Source organism: Dunckerocampus dactyliophorus, chromosome 3 (genome assembly GCF_027744805.1).
Source record: "Dunckerocampus dactyliophorus isolate RoL2022-P2 chromosome 3, RoL_Ddac_1.1, whole genome shotgun sequence".
Classification (NCBI taxonomy): Eukaryota; Metazoa; Chordata; class Actinopteri; order Syngnathiformes; family Syngnathidae; genus Dunckerocampus; species Dunckerocampus dactyliophorus.
The window spans coordinates 33054469-33079401 of NC_072821.1; the positions used below are offsets into that span (position 1 = coordinate 33054469).

The 24933-nt window shown below is 37.9% G+C and overlaps 1 protein-coding gene across 2 annotated transcripts in view; it reads right to left on the minus strand.

Moving 5' to 3' along the window:
• Positions 1 to 437: 437 nt before the first annotated feature.
• The window catches only part of ano5b (anoctamin 5b), a 44763-nt gene continuing 20267 nt past the window's right edge, over positions 438 to 24933 (minus strand). Inside the window, exons 3-21 of one of the 2 annotated variants that reach the window (XM_054771553.1) lie at positions 24403 to 24467; positions 20806 to 20913; positions 17911 to 17979; positions 17442 to 17726; positions 17143 to 17262; positions 13649 to 13764; positions 12626 to 12760; positions 12380 to 12485; positions 12183 to 12243; positions 11277 to 11428; positions 9888 to 9962; positions 9574 to 9799; positions 9325 to 9503; positions 7097 to 7194; positions 4932 to 5062; positions 4631 to 4836; positions 4341 to 4528; positions 1961 to 2066; positions 438 to 1872 (exon numbers count right to left, since the gene is read on the minus strand). In XM_054771553.1, the coding sequence (XP_054627528.1) occupies positions 1660 to 1872; positions 1961 to 2066; positions 4341 to 4528; positions 4631 to 4836; positions 4932 to 5062; positions 7097 to 7194; positions 9325 to 9503; positions 9574 to 9799; positions 9888 to 9962; positions 11277 to 11428; positions 12183 to 12243; positions 12380 to 12485; positions 12626 to 12760; positions 13649 to 13764; positions 17143 to 17262; positions 17442 to 17726; positions 17911 to 17979; positions 20806 to 20913; positions 24403 to 24467 (2639 nt within the window). In that variant the 3' untranslated portion in view covers positions 438 to 1659. The remainder of the gene's footprint in view (positions 1873 to 1960; positions 2067 to 4340; positions 4529 to 4630; positions 4837 to 4931; positions 5063 to 7096; positions 7195 to 9324; positions 9504 to 9573; positions 9800 to 9887; positions 9963 to 11276; positions 11429 to 12182; positions 12244 to 12379; positions 12486 to 12625; positions 12761 to 13648; positions 13765 to 17142; positions 17263 to 17441; positions 17727 to 17910; positions 17980 to 20805; positions 20914 to 24402; positions 24468 to 24933) is intronic. The other variant, XM_054771554.1, reaches the window with a different exon arrangement.

Genomic DNA, 24933 nt, shown 5'->3' on the forward strand with positions numbered 1-24933 from the left:
TTAAGACTTTATTCCTATAATAATATAAGTTTTTCCGCAACCTAATTTTCCAAAAACTTTATTTAGTTTTGTTTGTTTCCCATAATATTAAGAATTTTGAAAAATGTTATTTTTTCTTGAATATTTCAACTCTATGCCACTAAAATTACATTATTTTTCCTTTGTTTAGTTTTGTTTGTTTCTCATAATATTATGATTTTTTTTTAAAAGGGTATTGTTTTCTTTAATATTTCAACTCTATGCTACTAAAATTAAAACAAATTTCCTTATAATAATACAAGTTTATGCTTACAACTTTATTTATTTTTAGAGTGCGACTTTTTCCCTTAATATTTTGACTTTATTTTGGTACATGTATGTTTTTGTTTCCAGTTCTGCCAGTTCAGTGTTTTTTTTTTTTTTTTAATTTTCCAACTATTTCAGATTTCTTCTTGTAAATTTTCTTCTCCTATTTATGACTTAATTCCCATAATATAAAGTTTTTCTGCAACCTAATTTTCCAAAACTTCAGTTTTGTTTGTTTCTCATATTAAGAATTTTTACAAATAAGGCATTTTTTATTTAATATTTCAAGTTTATGCCACTAAAATGACATTATTTTTCCTTATAATATTACGAGTTTGACTTTATTTCCATAATATTTTCACTTTATTCTCATGACATTATAACTTTTTCTCCAACCGAGTTTTCCCCAAAATTACAACTTTATTCACAGGTTTTTTTTAATTCATATTACGACTTTTTTTTAAAAAAGTTTTTTTCTTACGTATTTAATCTTTGTACTACGTTAAAATTACAACTTTTTCTTGTTAAACTTTTTTCTCTCTCTCTCTCTTTTCACTTTTTTTTGTAAAATTACTGCTGAATTTTTCCATTTCTGCTGTTGTTGGTTTTTCAAGTGAGTTTTCTTGTTAAATTCTATTTTCAGAATGCGTCGTGAGTCAATAAAAAAAACAAGCCAATCAAACCAAAAACGCAATTGGGTCCTGGGCCGCACTTTGGACATCCGTGGTCTAGTTGATATTTTTGAAAGTGGTGAACATAAGTGGTGAATTATTGTTGCAACTTTTAATTCAGGTTGAACAGTAAGTACATTAGATTGTTACAGTATCTTTGCTGCAAGACAGAGGTTCTTTTTGTTTGGACACAACATAAAACACTCAAGCAACACACGTGGCAATCTTATAGCCCAGCTAAAGATCAGACTCGCATATTTATGATCCGTCGGAGTCTTTTCTACTGGATATCCATGGCTACAATAACACACCGTCAGCAATGAGAATATCTGTCATCAGCAGTACAGTACAACATACAGTATAACTTTTTTCTGACAAGTCCTGCCGTTCAACCTTGCACACTTTCTTACAAGTTAGCACATGCGGGAGATCAAAATATTTTAAATAAAAAAAAAGACTTAAATAGATGTCGCTTGGAAGGAAAGAAGGCATCTTCTAGACGCCTTTCACTTGTCTATGGCACACATACGCTACATGCACTCAAGAAGCAGATGCTCACATCCTAATATAGGAATATTTTATAGCAGGTGATTAAGCCCATTAAAAAAAAAACAAAGAAACAAGGCCAGCATAGTTTTCTCAGCCCGAGCATTTGGATGCCATCAGCAGGTGAACCTCAAATGTCCCTTCCTGGTATTCCCGGCTACAGGCACTCAGACAGCACTTCATGCTTGTCCAGCTCCGTGGATGTCTCCGTGACGAAGCTCGCGCTCAGCTGAAGTTTCAGCCTCTCCACCTCGTAGTTATGCAGGTACTCTTGAATCAGGTAGCGCTCCCGTTTAATCCGCGCCTTCACATCCGAGGGCACGTCCGGGATCATCCACGCCACGAAGAACTTCACCACGAACACCACGTGCTGCAGGAGGAGAGTGTGGAAGCTCAATCTGACGCATTCCCCTACAGCAGTGCTTTCATGTCATGTTCATATCAGCAATACAGCTTACTTCCATGATGATAATGAAGGCCATTTTGGCGGCCAGTATGTGCCAGAACTGCATGGTGTGAGTATACTCCTTCTGGTGGCCTGGAGGGTAGCGATAATCTCTGTATCTGCAAAAACCAGCAAGGATACAATAGAACAGAATCAGCTTTTAATAGTCCTGCAATGGGAAAATTCCAGAATAACACTTCCGCTAACAGCTATCATGACCATTCATTGTCGGTCCTAAGCTTTTAGCCCCATTTTTTAAACCAGGGGTGTCCAAACTTTTTCCGGCGAGGGCCACACAGTGACAAAAGAAAGGATGCAACTTCTCCATTTTGATATTTCGTAGAGCAACACACATATATATGCTAAGAAGTTATATATATTTCAAGAAAAAAACACATTTCAGCTTTGGGATATAAGTGAAATGCTACTAAAATGATTATATGATATTTTCCCCCATAATTTTATGCATTTTTCCTCATAAATTTCATTACTACTATGACTACTAATATGTATGACTGTTTCAATGCAGTATTATCATTGTGGTTGTTGATACTATTTTGTCCTTTCTGACATTTGCTGATGTAGTCCTGTTTGTTTCTGTTGTTTTGTTATTGTTGTCACAATTGTTGTTGTTACTGTTGTCCTTGTCTCTCTCTTTTTGTCCCCCTCTCATCCCCGCACCCCCCTCTCTGTTTTCTTCTCTCTTCTTCTCTGTCCCCTCCTGGTCACACCAAATTTGCATAACAACAAAACATCAAAGCCAAATACATTCTGTATAACAGGGGAAGTGTATCTCACACTTTTCCCTGGCAGAGCAAATCTGTTGAGCACGTGAGGGCATTTAGATCAACAATACTATCCGTCCTAATGGCTGGACAGGACAAAAAAAAAATCCTCCTTTGCTTATGACTTTTTCTCTCAATATTTTGAATTTATTTTAGTAAAACTACAGCTGTTTTTTTCCATTTAAACTGTTGTGTTTTTTTTCCCCAACTAAAGTATTATTTCAACTTTCCTCTTGTAAATTTTCTTCTCGTAATTATATGACTTTATTCCCATAATATTTTGACTTTATTCTCGGAACATTCTAACCACTCTGCAACATAATTTTCCAAAATTGACAACTTAATGAATTTTCTTCTAATAATTGTGACTTTATTCCCGTAATGTTTTGACATTACTCTTTTTCCACAACCTAATTTTCAAAAAATTACAACTTTATTAACAATAATAATATTACAATATTTTCTTTTTTTTTAATATTTCAACAATATTTGATTAAAAATATGTTATTTTTCTCATAATTTTAGAAATGTATTCTTCTAAAACTGTGACTTTTTTTTCCCTCTTTAGACAATTATTTTTTTTCTCTTAGTATTTTGACTTTACTCTCTATATTTCTGCTGTTTTTTTCCATTTGTGCTGTTGCTTTTTATATAATTTTCCAAAAACTTCAACTTTTCCTTGTATTGATGACTTCTTATTCCTATTATATTTGGACTTTATTCTCAAAACATTCTAACTTTTTCCCAAACCTAATATTCCAAAAATTTTAACTTGATTGTTTTGTTTTTTCCTCATAATATTACAACTTAATAAAAATATTTTTTTTCTTTCTTATTTCAACTTTATGCTACTAAAATTATGTTATTTGTTTCCCATAATACTGCAATGTTAATATCGTCAATTTACAACTTTTTTCTCTTAAAAGTTTGACTTTATTCTTGTAAAATTACTGAAGATTTTTCAATTTTTTTCTGTATTGTTGTTTTTTTGTTTACTTTTCTTGTTAATTTATATATTTTGATAATTTACATATTTGAAGTTATTATTTCATGCTGAGAAGTTTTTTATATTTCAGGAAAAAAAACAGCCTGCATCTCAGCTTTTATCGGTTATCGGTAACAAAGTTTATTATTAGTATGAACTTTTTCTCCTTATATTACGCTTTTTTGCTGTGTTATTTTTATTTTGACAAATATGTAAACTTTCTTCTTATAATTTTATTATGATAATATTTTTACTTTATTATCGAGTTTTTCCTCAACCTAATTTTCCAAAAATTGGAACTTTAGTCTTTTGGTTTTTTTTTTTTATATTATGAATTTTTTTCCTTTAATTTTTCAGCTTCATTACATTTTTTTCCTCTTAATATTTTGTCTTTATGCTTGTAAAATTACTGTTCTTTTTTTCCATTTTTGATGGGTTTTTTTTTAGTTTTCTGGTTAAATTATATTTTTCGAATGTGCTGCGGGCCAATAAAAAAAACCCAGCCGCGGGCCACACTCTGGACACCGCTGCCTCAATGTATTATTATTGCTCATTTTTAAATATGCTCTCTTTTTAGTCTTTCTGCGCTAAAATGTAAAGAGTTATAAATATATTCTTATTACCTGCAGTTGGCTGTTGAATTATCAAACCAGCTGGCTTGTTCTTCTGGCATGTTGTGTTCAGGGATCTGTGAAATGTTGTATACTGACAAGCTGTTGTTCACGTAACCCCACATGGAGGCCTCTTTACTGTATGCATAGAGGTAGACCAAACGGGGAATCATGTCTGAGGTGAATGCCATGATGAATGCCTGAAATCAATGTGAGCAGGGTTTAAAAAAAAAATGAGTACCAAAAAAAAGACAATGCAGTAATTGGACACTGAATTCCTCTTGTGTACGTAGGACGCTCACATTCGTAACAACGGACAATATGGCGACTGCATTGAGAATCTCCTGCCATGCTCCGATGTTTCTGGCCTTGGATGCCACCGGTCGTCTGAACTGGGTGGTGAACTTCCAAGCATCCACCCGAATCTCCAGAATGTTGTTGAAGAGAGCCAGGAGAGGAGCCAGAGGAAACGAGGCCACAAACAGAGTGATGAAGCCAAACTGGACAACTGAGAGTGTGCAGGGGCACGGGGAAAATAGACATAATAAATAATCAAAGCTGAAAAAGAAATAGCACAGCTTAGAAAGCATTCAATGATCGTACCCATCTCCAAGTACTCATAGAACAATCCCAGCTGGCTGAAGTTCTGCAGAACGTGGTCCTGCTCCCACCGGCTATAATGATTCTCAGGATGGTGGCGTCCTCTTCTGCTACTCCACCAGTTTCGCATCAACCTGATAGAAAGGTCATGAAGGTGTCAGGTGACATTTTGAGTCACGCAATCAGTAATTGAAGCCCTCGTGAACATGAAAACTAAATTGCAATATGTAATCATGCAAAAAAAAAAAAAAGTACAGGATATAAGGTATGTAAAGTTTTGTAAAATACAGTAGAACCTTGGTTGGCGTCATTAATGCTGACTCTAACCAAAACAGATGCTAACCAAATCAATTTTTCCCATCAGAAATAATGTAAATCCAATTCACCCGTTACAGAAAGTACGTTTTTATAATTTTACAATTATAGTTTTGCATGCAGTTAACAATTACAAATGCATATAAAGGATGAATGAAAGAATGAACATTCAAGGTTACTTTTACCTTCATCGAAGATGAGGCGAGACGCCACACAGACACCACCTTCCTGTTTTTCCATGAGTTATTTCTTGAATTCAATGGTGTTTCTCACCTCAATAACGCAAAATGGAGCCATAGAAAGGTTCAAGTGCCAGCATTTTGATAAAGAAAGTGACAAAACAGGACGGTGGTGTCCGTGTGGTGTCTCGCTGCCACATCGTGTCTTTGGGAACATTCACACCAAGAATCTTGCCCTCAGTGAAGGTAAAAGTAATTTCAAATGTTAATTTATCCCTTTCATTCGTCATTTATATGCATTTCCAATTGTTTTAAGGATCTAAAACTATAAACACGTTTTTTGTGTTAACATTTCATAAATAAACATTGTGCAAAAGATAAACACAGCACAACAGTATGCAGTATAAGTTACAGTATATAAAAATGCCATATTTATTTTAAACATTTGGTCTCAACTAAAGTCATTAAAACATCATGGCCAATTAAAGGAACTCCTTACTTCCTCCTCGCATAACCAGAGATTTGACTGCGAATTGAAGCCGTTTTACTGAGACCCTCATTTTGTTTTCTGCCTTCTGACAGGATGTAACGCTTATAGTTTTATAGTGAAGGCGGAAGTGTGCTGTCTTGTCTTTTTGGACTCCTGACGCCTGTATGGTGAGCGGGTGAGATGAAGCTCCATGCTAATAAGAGTGCCTGTCGTCCTTTCGTCGTGGTGAGCTTGCACAACGTAAGACCCTCGCTTACACATACAGTAATCCATGGTGGTTCGAACATAGCTCCATAACTCTATCTCAGTTTCTCAAAAATGCATTACTTGATAAATGATCGCTGGTTCATGGCTTGTATGCATGTTCAAATCAAATTAAACCATATATACCATTACCATATATATATTTAAGCACGTATTTAAGCAAATGTTGTGTATTCTTGGCCTAAAGATGCATTTTCAAGCATAAAAATGTTCTAAATGAACTAAAATACAAATACAGACGTACATGAACTGTATTACACTGGCCACGAGGTGTCACTAGTAACACGCACCAGACTGGGTCGCCAACGACAGGTTTTTTTTAATTATTTATTGAAGTTATTATTTATCTCACGACAGGGACAATAATAAGATCATAATAATATTAATAGTTATCATCATCCTCATAATAATAACACGAGCTCCACATACTCCAGTAACACTCAACACACGCTCAACCCCCGACGTCACTTCCTGTCTACACGTCCGGAAGACATTTATTGAAACACACTTATTTTCTCTGCTTATATCTACTATATTGGGGAATTTTAGCGTAAAGGTGACCGTATTGGTGTTATTTCATGTCTAGAGGGCTCTAATAATGCCAACAATTGTATTTAGAAAGTCAAACAAGTTCTCTATGCTACAAAAACTTCTTGGAAATTCACTTATAGATGTTGGGGTCTGTAACTTGTTAGCTGGGATAAATAAGGGACTGCTGTATTTACAAGACAAAGGAAACTTTGAAATAACTACAAACCACGGACACGCAGAGTTAGCAAGCTTGTTGCTGTGTGGCGCACATCATGACTCACACGCCGATTATCATTACTGGCAGAAAAAAAACGATTCCGATATGAACTGATATCTCATTTTTATGCCAATACCAATGTCGGTCGGCCGATATTATGGGACATACTTACGGTAGCAGGGCTTCCTGGATGTTTCCCCATAGTTGTTTTCCTGCCATGACAATCACCAACTGAGTAGTCAGCTCAATCAGACAGCCTCCAGGGTCACACTAGGATGGTAAAAAGTTTCAATACAATATTTTCATTGGCTTTTTACTACTGCTGATTGATTGCTGTGGCATAATCCTTCATGAAACGGAAGAAAACGGCGCAGTGGAAGCTCTGATGTCCAACTCAATCCATTCTGATTAGATTGGAAAACAAAACTGTTTTCAGGAATTTTATTAAGTAGGCCTACCTCTGTACAAGCGGTAAAAGTTAACCACTGTTGTACAATATGTACAAATATGGTTGCCCACCACTAATACATTTGGACCACCACAGATAGATTAGGTGCTACTATTAAAAAAAAAAAAAACAACCTTCCTGTTCACACTTACTCATAAACACACAATACCGGGACTGTCTCTCTGAAGCTTGTTGTTACAACTCCGTACAGTAGATGGCATTGTAACTCTGCTTCTTAACACACTTGGTCACGCATTATAATGCATCCGTTCATCAATGTAGTGAGATATTACATGTACAATGACGTGCACCTTATTTTTAAAACCAGCACACACTTACATAATCACCAATGCGCGTTGTAAGGCGCACGGCTGCATGTCTGCCACTGCAGGAAATGAAACCAACACCCGTAGGTCGATAACTTCATGTTCTGTTGTCAGCGAGGTTTCCAAACATGAGATAATATCGCACATTTTTTATGATACAAACCAAAGAGCTCCCTTTTACTCATCCACACACACAAACACTGAGTGAGAGTTGTGGAAAATCTTCACTAGTTCTAGTTTTGCATCATGGCCAATTATGCAAATTAGACAACAATGTCACCTAGGCCCCCTCCCCTTAGGTAGCTTGCAGTCAGGTGGGAAACACTGTGTTTATCACTGTAAAATAAAAAAACAACAACAATAATACACTTTCAAAACAAGGGACAAGGCATACAATGAAGTCTAAGCGCTTTGAATGTGAGTCTGCATAACATGCTGAATTGTACAACATGACAGGCGTTTGACTCTGGAGTAGGGGTGTCCAAACTTTACAGAAAAATCAATATATGCAGGGGGCCACTTTGATATTTTTATATATATTTTTTTGTTTATAAAAAATAAATAAAAGAAGAATTATGAGTATAGTGATACCTCGGTTAACATCCACCCTGGTTAGCATGTTTTTCGGTTAACATCCAAAATTTTGGATTGCGTTCGCCCACTTGTTGAGCGTCGAAAATACCGTCCACTTTGTTTACGCCGCCATCTTGTATCACAAGCCAAAGATGAAATCTTGTGATACTTGCAAGTGACTGTGCAACACATTGTGGGCCGTGGGCCAGTGTTTGCTTTGCTCGAGAGCGATACACGACGTAACAAAATACATGGACAGCACCAAAGAGGAAGGCGATAGACCCTACCGAGACAAGAGTGCAGGACCTCTGAATTTTATGACTTAAAAGAGAAAAGAGAGATGGTTTTGTGTTTTTTTTTTCCTCAACAAAACTAGGTAAAAATGATGTTAGATGTTAAGTTGTCCATTTGTCATTTGTAATTATTTTTTGCTTCATTTTCTGCATGTAAAAGTATAATTATTGTTGATAAAATGTGTTTTGTGTTAACATTTTTGGGTGTCTAGAATACATTAATTGGATTTACGTTATTTTCTATTGGAAAGTTTCCTTTGGTTAGAGTTCATTGTGATTTCAATCGGACCTTCTGGAACGGATTCATGACGTTAACCAGGGGACCACATTTTTGCTGTTTTATTTTTTTTTGCTCTATTTTTCCCATTTTTGCTGCCAATAATGCCGAAATTGGTCCCCGGGCCTCACTTTGGACACCCCTGCTTTAGTGTTTCCTCTGTATAGCCAACCATCCATTTTCTGTGCCGCTTTTCCTCATTAGGGCTGCGGGGGTATGCTGGGGTCTATCCCTACACCCTGGACTGGTTGCCAGCCAATCACAGGGCACATATAGACAAACAACCATTCACGCTCACATTCATACCTATGGACAATTTAGAGTCACCAACTAACCTAACAATCATGTTTTTAGAATGTGGGAGGAAACCGTCTTCATCGGTCCTCCCTATCTCCTGAGTATGTGGCCAACATGCTAACTACTTGGCCACCTTGCGGCCTTCCGCTGTATAATGAGTTGCAATTCAGGACCAAAGACACCCACCTCTTCATTCCTCAGTTTGCTCCACTTTCCAAACATGTACGAATATTCACCAGGGAAGCCCACAAATTTTCCCTTGAAGAACGCAACATAGAAGCAGGAGGAGTAATAGTTGACAAACTGAAAGAGGAACATCTTCATGGTGAGTCGGTTCTCATACTCCAAATGGGTCTTTGGAATCTCTGCATGAGTAACACAACGAGAGATGAACGCATGAGTAAAAGTCACCAAACAGTCATAAGATCAATTTACCCATATCTGTGATCCAGACAGCCACCCTCTCGTAGAAGAAGTTGAGGATCATGATGATGACAAAGTTAATGCAGGAGGCAGTCACGGAGGTGGCCAGTTGTGGAGTGATGAACCTGCCCACCACCTGGATCTTCCTCATGGGGTCTTTGATAATACTGGCAAAGGCAGCATACACAGCCAGCCTGTACGCGATGACGCCGATAATACAGGCCAGGATCAGAGAGATCTGTTTCGAGAACGAACATACAGTGTACTATTAGAAGTGCATGAGCAGGCATGGTCCATTGTCAAACTGTTTTAAACGGTCCAGATACCCAGAATATGACAGTGGTTCCGGAAAGGCAGAAGCGGGCACACTTGCTGGTGATGGGGAGATATGGTTCCATTTCCTGGAAGATTAATTCTTGTTATTGTACAGTGGAACCTTGGTTAGCATCATAAATGTGTTCTAACCAAAACGGATACTACCTGAATCCATTTTTCCCATAAGAAATAATGTAAATCCAATTAATCTGTTCTAGAAAGCCAAAAATGTTATCACAAAACTTGTTTTTATAGTTTTACAATTATAGATTCACATGCAGTAAACAATTCCAAATGCATATAAATACATAAATGATGAATGAAAGGGTTAAATGAACATTTAAGGTTACTTTTACCTTCACTGAAGATTCTTGACGTGACTGTTCCCAAAGACACGATGTAGCAGCGAGACAACACATGGACACCACCTTCCTCATTTGCCATGTGTTATTTTTTTAATTCAATAGTGTTTCTCACCTCAGTAACCCAAAATGGAGCCAAAGAACATTTCAAGTGCCAGCATTTTGATAAAGAAGGTGAAAAACGCTACTGAATTCAAGAAATAACCCACGGCAAAACAGGAAGGCTGTGTCCATGTGGCGTCTCGCTGCCACAACGTTGCCAATGAAGGCAAAGGTAACCATAAATGTTTATTTATCCCTTTCATTCATTTAGAATTGTTTTATACATGCAAAACTATTAAAACATGTTTTGTGTTAACATTTTGGAAAGTCATAGATGAGCTACGTACCTAGCTTCTTTGTTATAAGCTAAGGACATTTTGTGATAAAAATACAGTTGGACTCACAGAGTGTATTAATAACAGGACGAGACACGCGCCGTGTTGTACGCTAACCGCAAAATGGACGTAAACCCGGGCTAAATTTTGGCATCAATTTTCGATGTTAACTGAAAAATATGCTAACTGGGGCGGACGCTAACTGAGGTTCTACTGTATTCATATATTTAGATGTGATTGTTGAATGCACTAATCCAGATTAATTCATTTGTACAATTAATTTGATTACAATTGCTAGCAATTCCGCACACTGGCGCAGTGGTTCTCCAATGCTACTCAATCAAAAGCAACAAACAAGACAGCATAATTGACAGAACTTAAGTTTGCAAACTCTACATTAGAATAAGTTACAGTTATCCCTAGATAATCATTAATTGGTTCAAGACCTGACCGTAAATAGTGAATATCTGCAAAGTAGGATTCCTTATTTATAAATGGAATATTTTTGTATTTTGAGCATAGAAAACCTGTTTCCAACTGTCTAAATACGTTTTTTTTTAAACATTATTAGAACCCTGTAGACATGAAAATAACACCCCCGTAGTCACCTTTACACTCCTATTACCCAATATATGAGACATAATGAGATAAACTTGTTCACCTGAGTGATCTTGTTGAGTCTCCTGTTAGTACATCTGATTTCAAACTCAGGCCGGATTTGAAGCTGTTGCTGTTCCTCTTCAAAGTCCACCAGGTCCCACTCGTACTCCAACCGCGCCTGACGCCGCTTCCAGAACTCCAAGAAGAGAGTTACTGTCAACCGGAGATGGAAGCAAAGATCACTTCATTTATTTGGGAAGCAGCCCAGGTGAAGGTTGTGGTTATGCTATTTACACTCATTGGACATTTCATTAGGCGCACTTGACGATGCCTTGACAAAGATAACACAGTACTCAGTTTGACAAAGGTGAAGACATCAATGAATTTTACAGCGCTGTTTATGTATAATTGTGGTTGGTCAAAATTTGCAGCTAAATTAGAGTAAGAGATGGACTACCCAATATTGTAGACATAATAACAGAAAACAAGACATATAAATAAGGCTCGTGCGCGTGTGAATGAGATGTGTGCAGAAAAAAAAATTCTATTTTTGGAGATAATTTAATTGCTTTTTTTTTTAACAAAAAAATCTCAAACTTGCGGGGAATGCTGAATCGCGAATGCACATTTTTGCGCAAGCTTGTGGATTATTTTGGAGTCTTTCTATTGATTTTGTTTCTAAAAGGCAACGGCTATTGTATGTAACTGGTGAGGAGCGATAACATCGCAGTCATTCTGTGACTCGGCTATGTGTCCAAATGTTTATGTCTGTCAAAAATGTTGAATATCCAAGGCCAGGAAACCTGACTTGAACATTGGCAAGTTGATCTGGCCTTTAAGACGCACAAGTGCAATGTTATGCTTGAGTGCGAAAGACTTAACTGTGAGAAAATCCGTCCTCTATCAGTGTTGGCATGCTGAGTTTTTTTTTTTTACACAAATAGAGAAATCAGAGCTTGTCACTCACCCCAAATCCCCATGAATATGGCAAAGAACACAGTCCCCTCATTGTCGAACAGATGGGATTGCTGGAGGAGGAAACATCATATGGGATCAATTAATCATGTGGCATGATGCTGACTCGGCAGGTTACATTTCATTCCTCGCAGGCAGAAAATTGCCCTGAAATGTGAAACTGAAATACTCAAAGGAGAATTACGTTACCCAAGATGAGAGGCATGTAGAGTTGAGCTTCCAGAAAGAGCACTTTTTGTCACATAACGGGCACATGATGATACTGCCTCCAATATTACGGTCACAAATCTCTTTGCTGAAAGGAAAGAGTCAGAAAGAAGCATGCAGGTGTCAATTTGAATTTGTATTTATCTGTAAACAGACATGGACACCGCATCATTTATTATGGCTGCTGTATCCAATAATGGTTTCAACACATATGACTGAAACACCAACCTGGATATGTTGTCGTCATAGCTAAGCACCCCGTAGGTGAAACATATAAAGCCCATGACGGCTGCAAAGAACAACATCTCTGTGTAGAAGCCCAGCCACGCAAAGTAGATGCCAATCTTTTCCCCGTAGTACTTCCTGGAAGCACAGTTGACTCTTAAATGATAACTTCACTTTTTTGGGAATTTTTCCCCTCATCCACAATCTTTTTATGAGACATGAACACACATGTCTTTGTCTTTTCTGTGCGTTCTAAAGATACAACAACAGATAAAAGGTGACAGCTCGTTACTGCACGTATTGGGACACACCTATGCCGCCTACAAAGACCGCTATTAAAAGACCTCCAACAAGGTGTTATGGTTTTATATCCATCTCTAACCATGGAGTAACAGGTACATTCACGATAATATGTAATACTTACCGTATTTTGTCGTATTTTGGTCCTTTTAAGCATTACGGAGCTTCCTTCCTGGGCGCATTGATTTCATTTAGCACCTATAACACCTACATCTAGGATTAACTTTTCCAAACTCCAAAATAAAAACACAGCAGCAGCTTTACCCTTCGGTAGTCGGCTGAGGCGTCGTGAGCACGTTGTGACGCGTTGTGAGTGTGTGGTGAAGCTAGTTGCTAACTGGCTACACTGGTGTGGTCTGGCAAGGTGTCAATGCGCCAGTAACGTAGTTCAATAGGCCTAACAATGTTAATAATAATAATAATAATAACAATGTTGCTGTTGCTTGGTTAATATGCACGTCACATTATATGCAATGAAGCGTTGTTGCCGCTTTTTGGAGTTTTTTTTTCAGAAGGCTTTACAGGCGGAATAAGTGTTTCCCGTTACGTGGATTCTTAGCTCCATCTTTTTATCTGTTTTTATATCTTTAGAATGCACAAAAAAGAGAGACACGTGTGTTCATGTCTAACATGCTGGGCAAAATTCCAAACAAAAGTAGACTTCTCTGGACTTCAATGGTAATAAATGAAAGACATTCGGAAAACAAAGGAATGGAGGTGTCCCACCTGATGAGGTTAAGCGGCTGTTCTTTGTAAAAGCAGAGAAACCTGGCCCAGTGTTTGTACAAGTTGTAGCGCTCGCTCTCACATTCGGCATCTCTTGCCCTCTTCCAGTAACGACACTGAAAGGAGGAGCGACAGAAAGTTGCAAAAGGTGTTGGTTAATGTTTAGAAAGATAGATACTGTATTCCAGCTAGGGATGCCTATAGTTTTTTTTAAAAGCAGATACCGATACCGATAAATTCCTGCTTCTCAAGACGCTAACGTGTTCGGAAAGGAGAGCTAATGCTAACGTTTAGCAAGGAGATGGAGTGACGTTGCAGCTGAGTGCAACACTCGTCAAACACAAGTTTTTCGTGGTGGCACAGAACTAGGGAAGTTTAATACGACCGAACTCATCGCGCATTTGGAGCAGCATCACATGGGAAACTCCCACGGGACGTCAAGACGTCATTAGCTATAACAGAAAAGATGACCAACCCCTGTTGGCGGTGGGTAAAATCGAGTTGAAGCTCGATATTTTTTTCCCCATAGTTGCGGAATGTTTGCTGAGCATTTGGTGAAATGTCTTCATCTGAAACTGTGACAACTCCCACACGATCGACGCCATGGGGAGGTTACGATAGGCTGTTTGCACTGATCTGTACGAAAAAATCTGGATAGACCATACGTCGCATGCGGCCGTGCAAGCCGCTTAAGCCACAGAGAGGCCATCTTACCACTCACATCTCATACGTAGCAGACTACATTGGCACAGCGTACATAGTGTACAAAGCAGATGAAGAGGCTCGCAGAACATCTATATTTTAAATTCAAAAGCGGGGAGATTCTCCCATTCCTTCAAGTAACGCAACCTTCGTCCCTTAAAAACGATTTGATACGTTATTCTTTATCTTTTGGCAATATTAAATGTACTTTTTCCCCTTCCAATTCTCATTGCCTTTGGGACAAAATTCTACTCTGCACGCTGGCTCAGCACTCCCCTATAGCAATGCATAGTTTTACTCCTCTAGAAAGATTTTAATTTTAACTGCCTATCCCATCCCTTTTTTCCACTAAAATCTATGGTCATGATCCTTTACATACAATTCACTATGCTCTCGTCTGTACAAAATATGAATCATAAAAGACAGTGACTTTGGACAAGTTTTAAAATCATTTAACATTTTGCTGATTTTTTTTTCTGATTTTTTTTGTTTGTGTTATGAAATAGAAATAACCTCTTTTCTAATATAGAAATATATTTTAACAAAAACCACAAGAATAATATGTAATATAATATGTAATAATATATAAACGTTGTCTCATTGGGGGTTCATTTTGAATTCGGGTAAAAAAAAAAAAAAGTATTTTTTTATATTTGCAAGCAACCGCAAATTATTTAGTAGTCTAGTCGCGGTTGTTTGTTTACATATCCCCACTGCCCCCTATGTAAAGCCGTTATGACTCAGGTATGGTATGATATCGACAGAACTTTTAAAAATGATCATACCCGAGTCCTTATGACTAAGCTCAAGCACACCTGTTGTGTGAGGTTCGTCTGAAGACTAACCTTGCATTTAGTGTGAGTGGGTAACAAACTAACAACAGACTTAACAACTCACAAGTTCTGACATAAGTCATTGTCCGAGAAGTGTTTCTTGTGAGTGGTAATATAGCGGCCGCGTGGCTTCACAAGTCATTGACCAATGGCCTATCCAGATTTTTTTTGTACACATCAGTGGCTGTTTGCGGCACGTCATAGAAAAGGAGCACTTGATTTGCTCACACTAACCCACCTACAGCCCAGTACAGGTAATCTCACCCCTAATGTCACTTCCTGTCCTAGAAGCCGAACATCTTTATAGCAACACACACGAGCACAAGTCTTATGTATGTCTTAAATGGCTTATTTTCTATTATGTCGACTATATTGGGTAATACAAGTGTGTAGGTGACTATAGGGATGTTATTTCATGTCTGGAGGGCTCTAATAATGTCAAAAACCATATTTAGATGGTCGCAAACAGGTTTTTGATGCTGTAATTAATGAAAATATTCCATTTATAAACAAGGAATCATACTTTGCGGAAATTCACTTATCACGGTTGTTTCTGGAAACCATTAACCGCGATAAACGAGGGATTACTGTACACACATACGTGCACTCATCAAAATTTTAAGACCAGTTCAAAAATTGCAAGAAAGTATATTCTGCACTGTTGGATCTTAAGGAGGTTCCTTGTAGACCTTCAAAACACGCAAAGAAGACATGAGTGAGACAAAAACATTTTTGTGTAAGCAATTTGTTGCAAAGAAGTGAAATAGGCTTCAGCTAGCAGCTGATCAGAAGTTTAAGAGCACAGCCTTTAAAAAAGAAAATCTTGGCAAAAATGTGGATTGCATGTGATTTTGTGTCAGGTATTCACACCGTCATGATCTCTTGATGTGGCAAAGGCAAAAAAAGCTTTCTCTCTTTGAACGCGGTGGGATTGTTGAGCTGCATCAGCAAGGTCAAGTGGTAGACCCCAAAAAATGTCACCCATTGGCTGTCCGTCCAGACACGGGACCAACCTCGGCCCAAATGAAGGTTGTTACCATCATGTAACCATCATGTTACCATTTAACCATCAGACGGCATCTGTGAGAGAAGGGTTTTAAGCAGAAAAAACATCTTCAAAGGCCTCGTCTCCTTCAACGCCACAAACATTGGCCGTTTTGAATTTGCACGAGAGCACCATACATGGGACATCGAAAGGTGGAAGAATGTTTTATTCTCTGATGAAAAAAAATGGAACCTTGACGGTCCTGATGGCTTCCAACATAACAGAGATGACAAGGAGATCCTATCTAAGATGTTTTCCACACGGCACAGTGGTGGCGCCATCATGATCCCTTAATGGAACGATGGAGCTTAAGGTTGTGCAGGGGTGTCAAATGGCAGTGGCTTTGTGGAGATGTTGCTGGGGGCATCCCTCATAACTGAAGGCCCTCGTCTGTGTGGTAATGACTGGCTTCTTTAACAGGACAACGCTGCAGAAATGGACATCAGTTCCAGACAGGAGATGTCCTCTGTGGAGCTGGAGCAACATTCCCGCTAGCCTCCTGAAAACACTGGCATCAAGCATGCCCAAACCCATTTTTCAGCTGATTAACAAGAATGGCGTGTATAAATACTCACTACTGACTCCTTTTTGAACATTTTATTTCCATTTGGGGGTGGTTTCTGAGTTTTTGATCAGCTGATGAACAGCCTATTTCACTTTAATGCTTGTATGTTTCTTCTTGTTGCATTTCGAAGCTCTACCTGGAACCTCCTTAAGATTCAACAGTGCAAAATGTAAATTCATTTTTCAACTGGTTTTGATCAGGAGTGTGTACGTGTGCAACATGTACACAGTGAGACAACTTCACAGTAAAGCTACAATAATGTGCATTACATCAACAATTCCTGCACAAGTACATTTCCCTTACTTTTAAGCGTGTGCATACTCGTGTTCTTTCTTCCAAAGTGACTTACATCATGAAGTGGGAACGCTGCTGTGTATGTCCCGTTGCTGAGTAATCTCTTTATCCCTGTCTTGTCTTTATCTTGTCGCCTGTCTTTGTAATACGGACATCGAGCCAAGATGTAGAACACCTGGAAAAAAGAAAAGATTCGGTCTTCAAATTTTCAGGCCTAGACATTTTTAAATTAAATTTTTATTTTTACTTCCAATTACAGTATAAAGTATTGAACATGTCTCTACTTGCGGATGAATATGAACTTAAAGGCTAAACAGTATACATTTAACACAAATCAAAGAGAGAAACACTCACAATTCTGTTTCTTGTGGAAGGAGGGAAGAAGGTGTCCTTGTCATTAATGAGGAAGAAGTCAGTCTTGCGTTTGTCAAAGGGATAGGTGAAATAATCAGGCTGAGGGTGCATAATGTGCTCCGGCAAGCGGAAAGGATGCGAGAGCCATTCCAGAGGAACATCCTGGCCGTGAGGGATATCACTAGCCTTGAAAGGAACCTTAATCTTCAAAACGTCAGCGTAGGTGGCCAGAACATCCCATGGAGCATGAATCTTCAAGAAGTATGTCTTTTGGTCTTTGGAGTCCTAACACCGGTGTGGATAAGACAGGAGATAAAGGGAATAATGCTTAGTTCTTAATCAAATCAGTGGACAATCAATGAGATTGGCAGTATGTCGAGCCTCCCCTTTAAGACAATTTCCCTGTAACGTCTTGCACCACTATATATTGTCCTCTGGGTGGTGCAAGTGCTGTGTTTGATTCCCTTACAGATTTGTCTTCTGTCTCCAGCTCCAGTCCAGCTTTCTCAAGGTTGGCCTCAAACTCCCTCCTCCTCTCCTAAGGACAAACACACACACACACACACACACACACACACACACACACACAGACAGAGACAGAGAAAACCGCAAGAATGAGAGCAGAACTTAACAGGCTGACCAGGTTTCCCTTTTTCTTCTTTGTCATCCATCTTTGCTAATGCAACCCCATAAGGTCTGACCACGTTTGACCTGCAGCCACAATCTTGCAAGCGTATTTTAACAAAGAAAGTTGTTGGATGGGGAGCGTTATAACAGTATAGTGGTTGTTTCTTCAAAAAGTACAATACAAACATTACTGTGGTTGACATTCAGGAGCTCTTGTGAGTGATTTTGAGTTCTCTGCAAGGCCAAAAAACAGACCAAATAAGATTTTAATTGAAGAATAGTATGTTACCGTGCAGTAATCACCAAATAAATACATGTTAAAATGGTCAATGAGCAACAACAAAGTACTACGGTCTTACTGTGATTGTCACCCTGGTCACATCACTTCAAACTCGGCAGGCTAATATTTTCTCCACTAGGGGGCAGCAAGACGGATGACGTGATAGTGATGACAATGCACACCTGCAAATTGCTTAGTTGTTACAGGGCAACCTAATGATTCATTTGGGGTTGATCTTTTGCCTAGCATGCATTTAAACCCGAGCTAATCTGGACAGTAAGATACATGAAAGACACGACACCCAAGTGGAATGCCGAAACTCGTGTATCTACACATATAAAGACTTGTTGAACAAGACCATGTAGGATTGGAAAGCAAAAAGGACCCAGACACTCATTTAATTAAAAAGTGTACAGTATTGACCGGGTAAGTTAAAGGCTTGATTGATGTCAAGCAGGGGTCGGGAACCTATGACTCGCGAGGTCATTGAGTGGTCAAGCAGTAAACTTCCCGCCGAGCGGAATCTGTAGCAAGCGCAAACACTTTTGAGGAGAAGATGGCGAAAAAGAACGAAAGATGAGTACCATACATTTCAGCACGAATGGACAGAGGAATTCACCGTCGTGGGGACAGCAGGTTGGCGGTGGCGGTTTTGCAGCGGTAAAATGTCATTGATGAAACAGTCAAATATAAAGCGGCACTTCGACGCATTCGGGTGGTGAACTTTATTGTTGCCCGAGCAACATCACTGAATCAGCAGTAATTTTACAAGAATAAATATTAAAAGAAAAAAGTTGTGATCTAATAAGAAAAAATCTGAATTTTACGAGAATAACTTTTGTACCATTATGAGGAAAAATTAGATCATTTTAGTAGCATAAAGTTGAAATATTAAAGAAAAGGCTGATACTTTTTAATGTTGTAAAATTATGCAAAACAAACAAAGCAGGAAATAAAATAAATTAGGCCGGGGGGAATAAATATTACGAGAATAAAGCTAAATATTATGAGAATAAAGTCATAATTAGGAGAGGAAAATTTATTAAGAAAAAAAGTTGAAATGGGGGAAAAAACAGCAGAAAAACAGCAATATGATGAGAATAAACTCGTGATACTATGAGGAAAAATAATATAATTTTAGTAGCATTATGTAATATTGTGCGAAACAAACAAAACAACAAATAAAGGTGTATTTTTTTTTTAATAAGGTTGGAAAAAGGTCATAATACTACGAGAATAAAGTCAAAATATTATGTGGAATGAAGACATAATTACTGGAAGACAATTTGCTACAAGAAACGTAAAGAAAAAAGCAAAAATTGCAAAATCAGCATCAAGGATGATTCATGAGATGTATTCCATTGTAACCTTAATGCATGTTCAAATAAACTAAACCAAACCAAACCAAAACATTAAAAGAAAAAGTCGTATTCTAACAAGAGAAAAGTCATAATTATACAAGAATCAACTCGTAATATGAGGAAAAATTTTAGTAGCATGGGTGGAAATATTACAGAAAAAATATGTAAATGTTTGTTAAGTTGTAATATAACAAACAAAACAAAATAAAGTTGTATTTTTAGGAAAACTAGGTTGAGGGAAAAGTTATAATATTATGGGAATAATTTTTCACTGCATTTAAAGATGTTTACCTCTGACTACTTTAAGTGCAACTCGATGCTTTACCAATGTCGGGCAAATTAGATGAAGGTTCTACCAATAAATGGCCCAATTATGGAGATTAAAGGCACAAAATGGTGGAAAAAATAACGTTTTGATTTTTAAAAAAGCCTGCAAATTTGCAGAATTGTGAATTCCCAAGGCTGCCTCTCCATGTTTAATATGCACACGGCTAAGCTTCTCAGTTTTAATTCCCTTGTAAGCCCGATTCTCTCAAGCGACCACAAGACTGAACAAGTAGCTGAACACCAAGCAGCTACAGAAGAGCTCTCTATTGTACACGACGGTGGTCGTTTTAATTTACAACTTATCTCAAAGCTTACGGCAGATTGTTTTAAGTGCCAGAGCAGACATTTGTAATCAACCCAAGACAGCACTCTGATTATGAGGTTGGGGGCGGTGCCAGCACAAACAACACATTCGTTGGACACAGGCTCTGGTAAAGTCGGTAAATTGTTGCTAACAGCAACACCGGGTCTCACTCAAGCCCACTTGCTGGGCGCATAATAAACAGTCTTCTGATTTTCACCATGTAAATGAGCTCAACTCTTCAATCTCTGCACAACAATTGAATTGTCACAACATAAGTTTTCAGTGTTTTAGTCATTTTTTTTTGTGATTTGTGCCAGTGGAATTTGTGTTCCTACGATCACTTCCCATTTGCGGTATGCTGCATTGCTGTTGTGGATTGTGCAATAAAACTAAAAGCGGCACTGTTGGTCATCGGTCCCACACCAAAATGCTGACTAGTCAGCTGAAGGCTGACGGTTCTGTTACCTGTTTTTTCTCTCCGTCTTTGTCGTCCACGTAAGACAACACAAAGTCGATCCTCCGCACGCCGTCCCGAAAGAACACAGTGTCTTTGTTGGGTTGTAACTTCTCAGTCTGGAAGAGAAACAACAGCCAAGGCAAAACATGGTTACCTTTTTCACTGACTGCGAAGTACATGCAAATGTACTGTGTACCGTAATGTCACTGTACAGTACACTTCATTCTTTTTTGAAAAAGAGAATCTAAAGCAGGGATATCCAAAGTGCGGCCTGTGGCTGTTTTATTGACCCACGGCACATTCTAAAAATATAATTGATAATATCTTTAGGGTCGCGGGAGCATGCTGGAGCCTATCCCAGCTGACTTCGGGCGACAGGCGGGGTACACCCTGGACTGGTTGCCAGCCAATGACAGGGCACATATAGACAAACAACCATTCACACTCACATTCATACCTATGGACAATTTAGAGTCTCCAATTAAGCTAACATGCATGTTTTTGGAATGTGGGAGGAAACCGGAGCACCCGGAGAAAACCCACACACGGGGAGAACATGCAAACTCCAAAGTTGAAATATTAAAGACATTTTTTTTTTCAGGTTGTAAAATTCTGAGTATTATGTAGTATTATGTAGTAAAACAAAATAAAGTTGTAATTTTGGGGAGATTACGTTGGGGAAAAAGTTATTATATTATGGGAATAACGAGAAGAAAAATTACAAAAACAAAGTTGAAAAAACAACAGAAATGGAAAAAACATCTGTAAATTGACAAGAATAAAGTCAAAATATTAAGAGAAACAAGTCGTATTTGAACGAGTAAAAAAGTCGCAATTTTACAAGAATGAACTCGTAATATTATGAGGAAAAATAATGTCATTTTAGTCGCATACAGTTGGAATATTAAAGAAAAAATAGGTTATTTTCTTTAAGTTGTAATACTATGAGAAACAAACAAAACAAAATTAAGTTGTACTTTTCGGAAAATTACGTTGGGGAAAAACGTTATAGTATTACGTGACTAAGGTCATAATATTATGAGAAGAATTTACAAACATTATTTAAGAAGAAAGTAGAAATATTTGACAAATAAAGTATCAGCAATAATAATGATAATAATAATACTATTATCAGCACATTATGCACACACATAATATATTATATATGAATACTTATAGAATAATAATAGCAATACTATTATCAGCACATCATTATTATTATTATTATCATTATTAAAGTATGAATTATATAATAACAAGTTAGTACTAGCATTGCTACCACAGTGTTTGGGTGCTGCACAAGCAAACATTTCATGTTGTACAAAAACTGCATAAAAGAATCCTAAAAATATTGCAGTCTCGACATATTATTATAGCAAACATTTGCTTGAGAAGGATACTAGTGATTTTGCTGGCATTCTGTATTTTAATTTGTGTTTGTTTGTTTCTGCTGCTGTTTGTAAAACTAAACGGTATACTTAGTTATTACACCATTAACTTCTTAATCTTAATTCATGTTTACTAATCTTGCTGTTCTTTTATTTGAGTATGTAGTGTACATGTCTCACAAAGATGGACATATTTGTGTTTGTGCGTCTGCATACGAGGTAAAGAGCCTCCACACACACACCGACAGCAAATACAATGAGCTCCACTTATATACATTTCAACATTGCAATATGAGAATGAATAAGCACTCATATACAGAGTTGGTATCATGAGTGGAGGAGCAAGCAGTAGTGTAAAAAGCCCCACCCATCTTTCTTATCAAAGCAGCACATCCACTAACAGACCTTCATGTAGGAGAGCTATGAAGGCTGCAAGTGGAATAGTGTGGTATGGTTCACACCGATTCAACGCTCCATTAGAGCGCTCAAGTCAAATAAGCAGTGTTTTCAAAGAAATGAAGCGTCAATAGTCTGTGTCTGTGTGTGTGTCCTCTTTTTAGGGAAATGACAAGAGCTCTTTGAGTCACAGAGGTCTTGTGATTCAGTAATGAGAGCTGCGAGTCAGTAAAAGGCCATCCGAGCATATGCTGCACAAGCACCGTCTGCCGAAACAAAGGAAACCCCTCAGAGTGACAGTAAGGCTATTATACTCTTTATACACTATTCTGGACCATGAATATTACACAACATATTCATGACTATAACAATAAAATTGCCCGCATTGATGAGTCTAATGCTGTTAATATTGTAATCCATGCATCATCCTTGCTTATCTGTCTAAGATCTTGTCGATAGTCTTCTTAAAAAAAAATTTTTTGTTAAATGAAACCCAATAAATCTTGCGGGCGTATGCTGGAGCCTATCCCAGCTGACTTCGGGCGACACGCGGGGTACACCCTGGACTGGTCGCCAGCCAAAGGCAGGGCACATATAGACAAACAACCATTCACACTCACATTCATACCTATGGACAATTTACAGTCGCCAATTAACCTAACATGCATCATTTTTGGAATGTGGGAGGAAGCCGGAGTACCCGGAGAAAACCCACGCACGCACGGGGAGAACATGCAAACTCCACACAGAAATGCCAAAGGGAGAATCTGTGACTGTGAGGCCAACATGCTAACCACTAGACCACCGTGCGGCCCCGTAAACTAATTCGTTCAATATAATAAATGAATTACAAAATTGAATTAAAATTATTACAAAAGTAAATTGAATTAATTACAAATGAAATTCATTAAAGTAATTCAGTATTTCTGTTTTTTATTTACGTCAAAAAACACAAGGAACATTACAGTGTTTCCAACAATTTGCATAATTAGCCAGGACACGTGTACATGTGATTTTTATTGGACGCCGTGGGAAACAAAACGTGACGAAAAAGCATGCAAAGCAAATGAAATAAATGCCTCGGTTTTTCTTTATAATTTATTCCAAACGGTTCAACGAAAGCCGAGGCAATTTTTCCCCAAGGAAATCGTGTAAACCCAACTAATCTGTCCCAGACATTCAAAAATATGAACAAAAAATACGTCTTATAGAGAATGATTATAGTTTTACATGCAGAAAACGATGCAAAATAATTCAAAATGACTGCAACTTATTGTTGATGGGGACTTACCGTATAACTTCATGAAATTTACAAATGTCTCTCTTTCTTTGTCAAAACACTGGAATTGGCAAATTTCTTTGGCCCCATGGCAGGTTATTTACCAGTCGCACTGACCGTGAATCAGCAACGCGTAGATGCTGATGACATTGTACGATGACGAAAAACGAATCACACGAAAAATAGTCTCCAACAGCCTCCAATATGACCAGAAAAAGTTAATGGATTTGTCGGGAGAGTATCTTCAGAGGTCTGAATACTCGCTAAGCATAACGACAAAGTCGCTATCAATGGTCCCTCCTGCAGCGTCTTCTTATTCTCTGACAAACCAGGGACCATATGAGGCGTGCTAAGAAGCACAGTTACGATGCCATTTACTAGACGACATTCACAGACAGTCCCATTGTAATGTGTTTGTGAGCGAGCGTGAAGAGGTAGCCACCAAATCGTTAAGTGGCTGCTTTTCGGTCAATAACTACCTTGCGGCATTCGCGCAACAAACAAAAAGTTGACATGTGAGATGGAGATACGGTCTTGCTTACCTCAGTATGTCCTGGCAGTGTTTCTCTCTCTGATAGGGAATTCACACCATTTCCACCGTTTTCATCTGTTGGTGAAACATGTTGAGAAAAAGCATGAAAGATGTTTGAGTCTTTGTGATAAATAAAGAAAATAATATGCAGTATATTGCTAAACTAACAATTATGGCACCACATGTATTTAGGTACACTGACATTTGTCACACGTGTCTGAAAATCATGGAATGTTCAATCAGACAAACGTTTTTCGGCTGCATCATATAGTTTTCACCAACAGTACAGTAGCCGAAACGTATAATCAAAGTTACAACAATGAAAACGCATTCACAAATTGTAAAAGTCTTTTTATCCTCTTTTTTTTTAATTTTCCAAATTCTTCTTAAATAATATTTGTACATTTTCTTCTTATAATTTTATGACTTTATTCTCATAATATTATCACTTTTTCCCCAAGCTAATTTTCCCCCCCCAAAATTACAACTTTATTTTGTTTTGTGTGTTTTTCATGTTAGCAGCTTATTGTTTTCTTTAGTA